This window comes from Maniola jurtina, chromosome 25 (assembly GCF_905333055.1).
Source record: "Maniola jurtina chromosome 25, ilManJurt1.1, whole genome shotgun sequence".
Classification (NCBI taxonomy): domain Eukaryota; kingdom Metazoa; phylum Arthropoda; class Insecta; order Lepidoptera; family Nymphalidae; genus Maniola; species Maniola jurtina.
The window spans coordinates 6,915,741-6,930,202 of record NC_060053.1 but is presented as its reverse complement, the minus strand read 5'-3'; the positions used below and the strand labels follow the sequence as shown (position 1 = coordinate 6,930,202).

At 39.5% G+C, this 14,462-nt stretch overlaps 1 protein-coding gene across 2 annotated transcripts in view; it reads right to left on the bottom strand.

The window, feature by feature from the left end:
- The window catches only part of LOC123878053 (protein sine oculis-like), a 33,926-nt gene that overhangs the window by 1,727 nt on the left and 17,737 nt on the right, over positions 1 to 14,462 (bottom strand). For both annotated transcript variants that reach the window (XM_045925076.1, XM_045925077.1), the window contains 4 exons: positions 13,309 to 13,519; positions 12,417 to 12,544; positions 11,238 to 11,342; positions 9,462 to 9,520 (listed from right to left, as the gene is read on the bottom strand). In XM_045925076.1, coding sequence (XP_045781032.1) covers positions 9,462 to 9,520; positions 11,238 to 11,342; positions 12,417 to 12,544; positions 13,309 to 13,519 — 503 coding nt within the window. The remainder of the gene's footprint in view (positions 1 to 9,461; positions 9,521 to 11,237; positions 11,343 to 12,416; positions 12,545 to 13,308; positions 13,520 to 14,462) is intronic.

Genomic DNA, 14,462 nt, shown 5'->3' with positions numbered 1-14,462 from the left:
TGTGTTCATTCATTAACATTAGGTACTACGTAGGCTCTTCATGAGGCCAGGAGAGTATATACTACAGGTTGAGCCCAAAGGCCATCGCAAGGGAGGCCATCAACGGAGTTAGAGTTCCCAGAGCTTCTTAAACCCCACCGACAAGGTTTTAGAGGTTTAGAAATATAGTGAAATTGTATTTATTCTATAAGTTGTGGCCCTTGAAAAGTCTCTATTTTAGGGCAAATTTTGAGGCAACATCATGCGTAAATAAACTATATAGAAAGCTATAAAATTGAAAAAAAAACGAATAAGTGCGAGTCGGACTCGCGCACCAAGGGTTCTCGGGTATTTTTTCCGAAATTTCGCACGATAAATCAAAAAATATTTTTGTGATGTAACCACAAATTCACTTTCATTTACATGTGCTATAAGACCTATCTTCTTGCCAAATTTCATGATTCTAGACCTACAGGTTTTCTTGACAGAGGGACAGAGGGACTGACAGACAAAAAAGTGACCCTATAAGGGTACCTGGGTTATAGCTTACTGCGGTGAAGTCCAAAGAAGGGTTATGCGTTTTCCTTTTGAGGTAACGTAACGTTATCGTAGAAGCCCCAGTGTCATAAGGCCCCCAGTGTCATTAACCCCCCCCCCCCCCAACAAGACGGACAACAAAGTGATCCTATAAGGGTACCGTTTTTCCTTTTTAGATACCTACGGAACCCTAAAAATGTCAGTAACATTATCGTAGAAGCCCCAGTATCATATTTCGGTCAATATGGGTATTACTGGCACAAAATGGGTAGTCCTGTTCAATCAGGCTGAAGCACAAAATGACGTATCAGCGCCGACAGCCCGCCCCTAGCGCGCTGTAACCTGATACCCGTACCCCACCGGCGGCCATTTCTGTATTGTTTTTTTTTTTTTTTTTCATGCTCTAGACTCCGGGATGAAATATAATTTGGTTAGAGAACAAAATGATCTATTTAAAAAAAAACCGGTCAAGTACATGTCGGACTCGCACACGAAGGGTTCCGTACCATTGTACAAGAAATAACACTTATCTAGATGAACAAGTGTAAATTAAAAATTTATAACACCCCCGACGATCCAAAGTATTTGAGTTTTCCAAAACATCATTTTCAAATAAATAATTATGTATTTAGGCAACGTCCATCTTGACAGCTTGACATTTGTCTATTGACATAATATTAAGAACCTAACGGTTATCTAACCTTCTTTTCTACAAGAAAACTAGAAAAGAGCTGATAACTCTTAAACGGCTGAACCAATTTTTTTAGATTATAGCTAAGAACACTCTCGATCAAGCCACCTTTCGAACAAAAAAAAACTAAATTAAAATCGGTTCATTCGTTTAGGCGCTACGATGCCACAGACACAGATACACAGATACACAGATACACAGACACACAGATACACAGATACACAGATACACACGTCAAACTTATAACACCCCTCTTTTCTGGTCGGGGGTTAAAAATCGGCCCTTATCTAGCCGATGCCCAAGACTTCCTCCGCGTGGATTTAGGGTTTTCAAAAATCCCGTGGGAACTCTTTGATTTTCCGGGGTAAAAGTAGCCTATGGTCATTCCCGATTTAAGCTAACTTTATACCAATTTCATTAACATCTGTTCAACTATTGGGCCGTGAAAAACTAGCAGACAGACAGACACACTTTCGCATTTATAATATTAGTATGGATTATGGCAGCCATTTTGAAATTCTTATTATTTGTTGTTGCAGCGAGCGGCAAAAGAAATGCACACTGTGAAAATTTCAACTCTCTACTTATCATACGGTTCACGAGATATACCCCGTTTGGCTGAAACTTGGAATGTACCTAAATAGACCTATACCCTGGATTATCACATAGGCTATTTTTTATCCCAGAAAAGAGTTCCCACGGGTTTTTTAAAACTTATATCCACGGGAACGAAGTCGCGGGCATCAGCTAGTAATCATTATAGATGAAAGATAAAATTGACGCGGACAAAGCCGCGGGTAAACAGCTAGTAAATAGAGTAGGTAATGACGTGTGATTAAAATAGAATTTAGCTAAGTCTGTCTGAGAGGTCATAAAGAACAACTATGTCAACGCACAGGCCCGTATTTAGACTACAGTTTTTGCGATGTATGTCTGTTTGTAAGACCATCCGTTTCCCCGTATCTCAAAAGCTCACATTGCTGTTCTAGTACCTACCTATTTCATTATTATTCAGATATAAGTTAGCCCTTGACTGCAATCTCACTTAGTGGTAAGTGATGATGTCTAAGATGGAAGCGGGCTAACCTGAAACGGGTATGGCAGTTTTTATTAAACCCATACCCCTTTGGGTTCTACATAGCATCGTACCAGAACGCTAGATCGCTTGGTAGCAACTAGCCACTAAACTATCTAGCTAACCAAATGGTAGTCTACATTGAATGACATTGGCAGACCTCACACACGTTTGAGAACATTTTTTTTTAATATTAGCCATTTTAATCATAACTAACATTCCCCTTTCCCCTCCAACTAAGCGTAAAGCTTGTGCTAGGAGTGGGTACGACAATAGTGCAACGGCTGGGGTTTGAACCGCCGACCATTCGGATTTCAGTTATAACCGTTGAGCTGTTGAGGTTTAAATTATGGAGAACTCTCAAGCATGCAGGTTTAGTTAGTTACGATGTTTTCCCTCCCCACTAAAGTAAGTGCTACCTAATTTTTAAAACCCACATAACACCTAAAAGTTATAAGTGCGTGCCCGGGATCGAACCCCCGACCTACCGAGTGGAGGCGGACGTCTTAACCACAAGGCTATCACGGCAGGGGTTGAATTTTCAAAAATCCCTTCTTTGTGGATGTCTACGTCATAATAGCTAAGTATCTACATGCCAAACAGTCTGATCCGTCCAGTAGTTTGAGCTGTGCGTTGCTAGATCAGTCAGTGACCTTTTCCTTCTATACCAAATCAAAATTCATTTCATGTAGGATATCTTATGCTACGTCTGACCACCGTTTGGAAGGTAAATTCTACTGAGAAGAGTCGGCAAGAAACTTAGCAGCATTCTTATGCCTATATATTAAATCGCCATCTCGAGTTGCATAAATCGGAAATCAGTGATTCCTTCATTAAACTAATTCAACTATTATCTTAACAAACAAAAAAAGTGAAAAGGCCAAGGTGGTCGCGTTCCTTGTTTGTAAGGTTCCGTATCTAAATTCTCAAGGGTACCAAACGGGACTTCTATTATCAAACCTCTGTTGTTTGTCCGTCTGTCACAGGACTCTACAGCTCAAAATAATTCAGAATAAATGTTACTATGACCTCTATCAGGCCAAAATAAAAATGAAATTGTAAACCAAGATGGGTTCCCTAATCCTATACAAAAACCGCCCAAGTGCGAGTCAGACTCGCGCACTGAGGGTTCCGTACTCGACTCAGGTATTTTTTCCAACATTTTGCACGATAAATCAAAAACTATTCATACAAATAAATAAAATTCTGTTTTACAATGTAAAGACAGGTAAAGAAAGCCTTTTCATATGAGACTCTATTTGAATCATCTTATCTTCTTACTTTGAAAATTGAAAATACCTACTGATTATAATTATTCGTTCATGAACACAGTTTTTTTTATGTAACCACAAATTCACAGCTTTCGGATTATTTCCTTTACTTGTGCTATAAGACCTACCAACCTGCCAAACATGATTCTATAGGTTTTCAAGACAGACACGACATACGGACAACCGGACAGACAGACAACAAAGTGATCCTATAAGGGTTCCGTTTTTCCTTTGAGGTACCCTAGAAACATTAACATTTTTGGTGATTGTAAAATTATTAAAAAATCCATTATCACCAATCTTAGATCCGACCACTGTGGACAAATGATATCTGTTCCCAGCTGTCAACTAAATACAATAAAAGTAGTAAAGTATAGGCCAGTCACTACTAAAAAAGTAAAGCAATTCAAACATAATATTTTATTCACCTTACCTTCACTTGACCTTACACAGGGTGGTCCGGATGAACTGTATAATGCTTTTTTTAACTTAATAAATTCCCAATTTAATTCTATTTTTAAAATCATAGAAAAAAGATTGTTTAAAAATCTTAAATTTAGTGAGTGGGCTACTGTTGGCATTTATAAAAGTAGGAATAAGCTGTTTGACTTGTATGCAGAAAAGCAATATAATTTTACTCCAGCCTTTGTTCAATATGTAAGAAATTATTCAAAATTATTTAGAAATGTTTGCATACAAGCTAAGTCAATTCACATAAAACGAAAAATTATTAATTCAGATAATAAAATAAAAGCAGCTTGGGAAATCATCACAGATGAAACTGGGAAACATAAAATGGAAAATAATAATAAATTGGAACTTAAAATTAACAATCACATTACTGACTCTGACATAGAAATTGCAAAGACATTTGAGGACTTTTTCCGAAACATCCCAGTTACCACTACTAGTTCCCTTAACTCGTCGCCAACAGAAGCCTATAATCTTCTTAGGGGCAATGTTTCTGAGTGCAGTGTACTATTTAAGTTTGAACAAATTACCCCACATGATATTATTAAGGTATTCAAATCTTTACAGTACAAAAAAACAGGAGACTTATGGGGGATATCAGTAAAAGTAATCAGCAATATTATTGATATTGTTGCTCCATATCTTGCTCTAATTTTTAATAAGTCCGTAGAGTCAGGATCCTTTCCAGATCTTATGAAATACAGTAAATTGATTCCTCTTTTCAAATCGGGCAGTAAAAGTGACCCAAATAATTACAGGCCAATTTCGATTTTGCCGACTTTTAGCAAGATATTTGAAAAAATTATGCTCAACCAACTGCTCTTGCACTTTAACTTGAATAAATTACTTCACTCGGAGCAGTATGGTTTTACTAAAGGACGATCAACAATCGATGCGGGCGCAATGCTTTTAAAGCATATATTCGATGCGTGGGAGAACTCACAGAATGCCGTTGGAATTTTCTGTGATTTGTCTAAAGCATTCGACTGCGTTGAGCACGAGACTCTCTTAGCTAAATTGAGCTATTATGGAGTCAAAGACACTGCGCTTAGTCTTATTGCGTCTTATCTCAGTGATCGTATACAAACAGTATGTGTAAATGATGTGAAGTCATCCGGATCAGCCTCATTAATGGGTGTTCCTCAAGGCTCTATCCTAGGTCCCTTCATGTTCTTGGTATATATAAACGATCTACCATATTTTGTCCAAAATACTTGCGATATTGTACTATTTGCTGATGATACGTCTTTGATTTTTAAATTAGATAGAAATGAGAATAATTATGACGATGTAAATAGAGCCATATCGCAGGTCACTCACTGGTTTACTGTTAACAATTTGCTTTTAAATGCAAAGAAAACCAAGTGTGTCGAATTCGCACTGCCCAATACCAAGACGACAAATAACATAAAATTAATGATAAATAATGATATGTTGAAAGTAGAGGAGACCACCGTGTTCCTGGGGATAACTTTAGATGCAAAGCTTCAATGGAACGCCCATATATCAACACTTGCTGGCAAACTCAGCTCTGCTGCTTACGCTGTTAGAAAGATTCGACAGATAACTGACGTGGAAACTGCAAAAATTGTATATTTTGCCTATTTTCACAGTATTATGTCTTACGGAATCTTGCTATGGGGTAAAGCGGCAGATATTGGAAAAATTTTCGTTTTACAAAAAAGGGCAATACGCGCAATTTATAATTTAAAACCGCGCGATTCCCTACGAGAGAAATTTAAGGAAATAGGTATTCTTACAGTAGCTTCTCAATACATTTACAATAATATAATTTTTGTACGACAAAACCTCCTCAGCTACAAAAAAATCGGTGATTTCCATGACAGGCCAACTAGAAATCGTAATAAGCTCGCAACTCCTACGCTCCGCCTCAGAAAAGTGGGAAAGTCATTTGTGGGAATGAGTGTAATATTTTATAATAAAATTCCACAGTCAATATTAGACTTGCCTTTACCAAAGTTTAAAAAATCCATTAAAAGTATGCTCCTGGCAAAAGCATATTACACAATCGAAGATTATGTAAATGATAAAAAAGCATGGATTTGACTCGCTCCAGCAATGCGCGGGTCTGCAATTGCTTGTATAGTATAGAATATTATTGTAAATTGCACAATTGAAAAGAGCAACCGCCGAGTTTCTTGCTGGTTCTTCTCGGTAGGAACGGCATTCCGAACCAGTGGTAAATTATTTGACGATTCAAAAGCACTTGTAAAAGTTTATTTGAATAAAAATCTATTCTATTCTATTCTATTCTATTCTAAATCAAGTGTCATATCTTGTAAGATGGTAGGTACGGAACCCTTCGTGTGCTAGTCCGAATCGCACTCGATTGGATTTTTTAATCCCTTGGAACTCTTAAGGTCGGCAAAGGGCTCATCCAAGCGAAAGATCACACTCCATCGAGCGCGAAGATAGAAATTAGGAGATTTTCTTCTGAAGAGACAATGGCGCCGGCATTTGGTTATTTGATACCTGTAACTACCTGATGTGGTATGGTAGAGTGGGTTAGAATAGGGAATAATAGGGTTTTAAACTTTTAACTGCATTACCAAAGATATAATATAATTAATATATAAAAAACCGCGATTAATAGCCTCATCGGGTGACAGAAGGCCTGGCTCATTTTTTGCTCAACGGGTCAGCCCGGCTGTCCAACGTGGAAATGCAGCCAGTATTCTTGGCACCATTCCACGCGGGCATGACTTGTGTAAGTACATAATTATATAAGGCTAGCTTCAAGTTTTATTGTAATACTAGCTGACGCCCGCGACTTCGTCCGCGTGGGTTTAGGTTTTTCGAAATCCCGTGGGAACTCTTTGGTTTTCCGGGATAAAAAGTAGCCTATGTGCTAATCCAGGATATTATCTATCTCCATTCCGAATTTCAGCCAAATCCGTCCAGTAGTTTTTGCATGAAGGAGTAACAAACATACACACACACACACACACACACATACAAACTTTCGCCTTTATAATATTATATATTAGTGTGATGTGATTTTCAATATACAAGTGTAAATTAAAAATTTATAACACCCCCGACAAGTGAAGGTTACAGTAATAACTCAAAAAGACCTGATAACTTTCAAACAGCTGAACCGATTTTCTTGGATTATAGCTAAGAACACTCTCGATCAAGCCACCTTTCAAACAAAAACAAACTAAATTAAAATCGGTTCATTCGTTTAGGCGCTACGATACCACATAAAGATACACAGATACACACGTCAAACTTATAATACCCCTCTTTTTGGGTCGGGGTTAAAAATATATTATGAAGACCAATGTCCGAATGATCCGAAACATGGTTGCTAACAGCTATGGGCCTCATCAGGAAGTCAGACTAGCGGTCGATGGAGAGAGCTTGGATTTTCTCTAAAGAGACCATAGTAACCGACATAGCTCAACATCTTATCCCTCAGGGAAACTCCTAACATAGCCCTCTCCATAGCTCCCTAAACGACTTTGAATTTGTGGACAAGGCCGTTTGTCAGTGCCCACGTTTCAGCACCATAGGTTCTGATTTAATCATGTAGAGTAATTCTAAGCATAGGTAGCTCCAAGCATACAATACACTTTATAATATAATACAACTCCACAACATTGTTTAGAGTCCGACCCTGGTCGCTTTTAGAGCGCAGATGTGGTGGTGTCAGGTTACGTGCAGCGGTCTCGCTCACTCGTATAGCGACGTCACTTTCACATCGCAAACACTTTCGTCTTGTTTGTGTAAGGGAAATAAACTGAATTATTTTCAAACTGTAACCGACTTGAAGAAAAAGGAGTATGAAAGTTTAGAACTTCGGTTTCCTAAATAGACCCAATTGGAGCAAAGTTTTGCGTTTTTTATTCCATTACAGCTGCTAGCCCTTGACTGCGATCTTACCTGATGGTAAGTGATCACTCACTCACCTGTTGGAAAGGTTATGGCGTTTTATGAAATCCATACCCCTTATCGGTTTCTACACGGAATCATACTGGAACGCTACCACAAAAGGAAAAAGGGAACCCTTATAACATCACTTTGTTGTCTGTCTGACTGTCTGTCTCGTGACGTGTGAGTATGGAACCCTCGGTGCGCTAGTCTAACTCGCACTTGGCCGGCTTTTTTATTTATTTATTGTCTCTTAAAATATATTTCCAGTCAACGACTTTTGAGATAAAGGACAACAGAGTATGAGAATCTTTACAAGAGAATTATGTCCAGCTGTGGACATCTGATGACAACAACAAACCCCATCAGGATTCGAACTCTAGACATCCCACCACTGGGCCAGAGGTCGTCAAACGTTCACCCAACCATTTGCTAGGCTTCGTAACCCGATATTGTGTTATACAAACACCAGTTGCTATTGCAAAATATGACTTATTACCTTTAGCTTATAGTTCAATTTGCAATATAGGAGTGCAATTTCTATTTTTACCTACACAATTTCCAATTTTATTTTAACCGACTTTATAAGGTGTTAATTTGTATCTATTCCATAGTCCTGATGGTAAGTGATGATGCAGTCTAAGATGGAAGCGGGCTAACCTGGAAGGGGTATGGCAGTTTTCATTAAACCCATACTCCTTTGGTTTCTACACGGCATTGTACCGGAACGCTAAATCGATTGGCAGCACGGCTTGTCCGGTAGGGTAGTAACTAGCCACGGCCGAAGCCTCCCACCAGACCAGAAGTTATAAAATTCCAAACCCCTGACGGGAATCCAACCCGGGACCTCCCACTAATAGACCACAGCGTTTACCACTGCGCCACGGAGGCCATTCAATTTAAACGCACATACTAGCTCCGAAGTTAGAGGTGCGTGCCCGGAATCGAACCCCAGACCCACGAACAGGAGGCCTATGTCTTTACCACTGTCGACTAGGCAATCCAGGGTGTCCTTCCCGTCCTCACCTATGGTGCTGAAACGTGGACACTGACAAACGGCTTTGTCCACAAATTCAAAGTCGCTCAGCGAACTATGGAGAGGGCTATGTTAGGAGTTTCCCTGAGGGATAAGATCCGCAGGAGAACCAAGGTCACTGTCATAGCCCAAACTATTAGCAAGCTGAAGTGGCAGTGGGCAAGCCATGCCTGTCGTAGAGGCGATGGCCGTTGGAGCCGGAAAGTCCTTGAGTGGAGACCGCGTTTAAGCAAACGTAGTGTGGGACGCCCTCCAGCACGATGGACCGACGATATGAAGCGGCTGGCGGGAAGTGGCTGGATGAGGAATGCTGAGGACCGGGTGTGGTGGCGCTCTTTAGGGAAGACCTATATGTCCAACAGTGGACGTCCACTGGATAATGTTGATGATGATCACTAGGCATAGATGACTATCACATGGATATACATGACGCCTAAATTATTTATATTAGCAAAAGATAATAAACACACAATACAATAATAGCAAAGTAATATTATAATATAGTACCTATCTTTGTGTTCTGCTTGTCTGTCCCTTTGTCTTCTATTTTTGAACCAGTTTGACACCTGAAATGAAAAAAAACATACTTATTTTTATTTTTAGGGTTCCGTACTTCAAAAGGATAAAAGGAACCCTTATAGGATCACTTCGTTTTCTATCTGTCTGTCATGTTTATCGAGAAACTTATAGGGTACTTCCCGTTGACCTAGAATCATGAAATTTGGTCAGTCTATGCATGTGTGTATGTATGTCTGTATCAGATTCTGTGTGTTCCACCGTAGCGCCTGAAATACTGAACCAATTTTGATGAATGCAGTGTCAATCGATTCGTTATACGGTCCAGGTGACATAGGCTACATTTTATACGAAAAAAATTGACCTGACGGATGTTACATCCAAAATAATGGCGGTCTCCAAAATTTTTTTATGCTATTGTATCGAGTGGAATATCAAATGAAAGAGGAAAAAAAGTCAGTCAGTTTTATTTTTCTTTTGAATTTTTTTTATTTCACCATTTTTAGTAGCCTGTACTTTATGCTATGCCTAGTTAAAACCCCACTGTTTACTAAGCTATTACACTGATCGCGAGCAATTTACTGTTATCCATTGAGGAGTTCCGTTCTCCATCTCCGAAGATATTCATCAGATCTTCACTAAATTTATATGGGACCACCTGCAAAGTATACTCTTTCAAAAAAAAAAAATTCCAAACCGGTCCAGGCGTCTTAGAGTAATCGGGTAACAAGCATTAGAAAAAAAAAGATTCCGATGAATCGAGAACCTCCTCTTTTTTCGAAGTCGGTTAAAAATTATGAGTTCATAAAAATTAATGTTAGAATACACCAAACGACAGAAAATCTATTTTATACTAGTTGTCTGCTTTCGCTATCTATCGGCAGTTCGCTGGTAGTAGTCGGGTTTAAGTGCTGTTTAACTTTAGCAAATAATTGAGTAGGTAGGTAGGTATGTATATTGTTATTAGATACCTATCCAAATTTCGAGTAGCTATCAAAATAGATCTCGATTTCAAAAATCAAATCACAAACGTATTGTATGAAGTTGTTTTGGAACAAACTGGGCTGAAACATAATCTATTGGGTTTTGAGGAAGCGGTAGGGAGGTGTCGTGTTACCTCACCGCAAAATGGACGTATAAAAAGTTTGAACTGAACTAACCTAGTCATGACCGCGGTTTTACTCGCTCTTAAAATAATCTAAATCCATACTTATTGTCTGTCTGTCTTTCTGTCTGTCTGTCAGTCTGCTACGTTTTCACGGCCAAACCACTGAACCGCTTCGTGTACGAGTTGGACTCGCACTTGACCGGTTTTTTAGGGTTCCGTACCTCAAAAGGGAAAACGGAACCCGTATAGGATCACTTTGTTGTCTGTCGGTCTGTCCGTCCGTCTGTCCGTCCGTCGTGTCTGTCAAGAAAACCTATAGGGTACTTCCCGTTGACCTAGAATCATGAAATTTTGCAGTTAGGTAGGTCTAATAGCGCAAGTAAAGGAATAAATCTGAAAACCGTGAATTTGAGGTTACATCACAAAAAAAAAATTAAAATGTGTTTTAATTTTTAAAAAAAGAAAACTATACCAAGTGGGGTTTCATATGAAAGGGCTTTACTTGTACATTCTAAAACTTATATTTCAGTTTTTGATTTATCGTGCAAAATGTCGGAAAAAATACCCGAGTACGGAACCCTCGATGCGCGAGTCTGACTCGCACTTGGCCGGTTTTTTTCTATTTCAACCAACTTTACCTGATGTTCAACGAGACTTACCTGTACGGTGGTTAAGCCTGTAGTTTCAGCTAGTTCTCTCTTTTCCCGCGGCGACGGATATGGATTGTGAAGATACCAGTCTCGGAGTACTGATCGAGATTTTTCCTGTGCGACAAAATACTTCTTATAATCAATTGTTATGTCACTGCAGTGGGTATTTACTACAAAATAAATCCATACTAATATTGTAAATGCAAAAGTGTGTCTGTCTGTCTGTCTGCTACCTTTTCACGGCCCAACAGTGTAACCGATTCTGACGAAATTTGGTACAGGGTTAGCTTATATCCCGGGGACGGACATAGGCTATTTTTTATTCCGTAAAATCAAAGAGTTTCCACGGGATTTCCAAAACCCCATCCGCTTAACCGATTTGTATGTTTGGTACCGAGGTAGCTTGCGTCCCTGTAATTGACATAGGTAACTTGTTATCCCAGAAAATCAAACAGTTCCCACGGGATCGTGGTAAGTCGCGGACATTCTCTAGTGTCTCGCGCGGCGCGCACTTGGGAAGGCCTAGTCCAGCGGTGGACGCAAACAGGCTTATTGATTGATTGATTAAAACGTGTTATAAATAGTTAAAATATGGAGACTGAATTGGATGAGCCATGATAGCTCAAGAATCATCGAGATAGAAAGAAGAAGAAGAATAGAGAAGAAGATAGAAAGAAGATGATGATCAAGAGCACAAACGTCCACCTCCTATTTGAGAGGTCGGGAGTTCGATCCCGGGCATCTTCGCTTAATGTCTTCAATAGGTGGATAGAAGACATTAAGCGAAGATGCTTAAGCGAAAGATTAAGGTGAGGGGGTCGTCACACGCTGCGCTTTCCAGCACGAGGCAAACATACTAGCACCTTGGGACCCCAACGTCTAGCGATTTTTCAAACTATGTCTCCGCCATTTGGCACTTCTGTTTCGCAATCCATTGAGCTATGTCGGTTACTCTGGTTCTCATACTTATCTCCTCATTCCAAACTAAAATTTTCAGTAATTTAAAAAAAAAAAAAATCCAAAGATCACATAGAGAAACTCCAGGCATAGATAGATAGCTCTTTCCATCGCCCGCTGATTCAATCTGAGCTTTCTTATGAGGCCTATAGTTAGCGATCATGTCTCGGATCCATTGATCATCACTGGGGTAATACGTATTGTTCGAAGACTTTGGTCTTCAAAACTTACCTTAAAACAATAAGACGTCTCTTCTCCATCCCATATCGTCCTGGGTAACGGAAACTTGCGTCTCACCCTGTATTTGCCAACTGCGCCTAGAGGCCGCCCTCGTAACCTCTCTGCTTCCATGTAATGGGCTGCGTAACAAAACAGAAAACAGGTAAGTTATATTAATGAGCAACAAGTGTAAATTAAAAATTTATAACATCCCCGACAACAGTTATAGTTAACTAGAAAAGAGCTAATAACTTTCAAATGGCTGAACCGATTTTCTTGGATTATAGCTAAGAACACTCTCGATCAAGCCATCTTTCAAACAAAAAAAAACTAAATTAAAATCGGTTCATTAGTTTAAGAGCTACGATGCCACAGACAGATACACACGTCAAACTTATAAGGCCCCTCTTTTTGGGTCAAGGGTTAAAAATATGATCGAAAGAAAAGGTCGAAATAAATGTTTTTTTATTTATTTACCTAAGATACGGTAAGTTTTAATAAAATCAAAATTATAGAGACATTTCAAAGGAGTATGTAAAGGCTGTTTACTTTTCAAAGGATAACTAGATAGTAGATATCAAAGGATATTAAATGGGTACGTGTTTATCTAGAAATTAAATGCTCTTAATTTGCCCTTCGTGGACAATAGTCCCTTGTCTGCAAGTCGAAAAGGTGAAGAAAAACATCGTAAGGAAACCAGCATGCATGGTGAACTTCACCACAACGTCCTCAAAAGTGTGTGAACTCTGCCAAACTACTCTTGGCCAGCGTGGCGGACTACAGCCTAAGCCCTTCTCATTCTGAGAGGGTACCCGTGCTCAGTGAGCCAGCAATGGGTTGTCTTGTCGAAGCGCAAGCGCAGCGAGCGATTTTTTTTGAGTTGATTGTAAGGAAATTCACGTACCTTTGAGCCAAAGGTTCTGCAGTTTGGCATGGTTATGCGCGCTGAAGTTGTGCGACTCCAACAATCGGTAGAGCTCCTTGAAGTTGCCTCGGTGGAAGGCCACCATGGCCTTGGCTTTGAGAACTGACTCGTGCGCGTGCAGTCGTTCACAGGCGGGAAGGGACCAAAGGAAGCGGCCTAGACGCTCGATGTTACCAGCTTGCTGGAGGACCTGGGGATAGAAAAGTTGCTATAACATTTTCGTTATTTTTTTTTCGATTTTAAGGGTTCTGTACCTCAAAAGAAAATAAAAACTCGGTCAAATGCGAGATGGACTCGTACAGGAAGGGTTCAGTACCATCACATAAGAAATAACACATTTTTTGGGTTCCGTACCTCAAAAGGAAAAACGGAACTCTTATAGGATCATGTTTTGTCTGTCTGTGTGTCGTGTCTGTCAAGAAACCTTTAGGAAGCTTGCCGTTGACCCAGAATCATGAAATTTGACAGGCAGCTAGGTCTTACAGCACAAATAAAGGAAAAAATTCGAAAACTGTGAATTTGCGGTTACCTCACAAAAAAAAATTAAAATGTGTTCATGAACAAATAATAATTACTTAGTATTTTATATTATGAAAGGGCTTTATCTATACATTCTCAAACAGGTTTTTATTTTTTATTTACCTACTTTTATGCATAATAGTTTTTGATCATTATCGCGCAAAATGTCGGAAAAATACTCGAGTACGGGACCATCGGTGCGCGAGTCTAACTCGCACTTGGCCGGTTTTTTCCTTAGGTACTAAGGGTGGTCGCAAACATTCGCCATACAAACAGTTGATACCAAGGTTTGCACATGCACTCCTAAAGGATGTCCGGGAGTTTTTGCTTTACCTAAATCAACATAGGATAGAAGAAACAATACTTTAGCGCTATAGCGGCGTATGTGCAAAAACCGGCCAAGTACGAGTGGCATATTATTGTAAATTGAATACTTGAAAAGAGCAACCGCCGAGTTTCTTGCTGGTTCTTCTCGGTAGGAAAAGCATTCCGAACCAGTGGTAGATTATTTTGACGATTCGAAAGCACTTGATGTTTACTTGAATAAAAACGATTTGAATTTGAGTAGCACTCACACACGAAAAGTTCCGTACCATCGTGCAAGAACTAACACT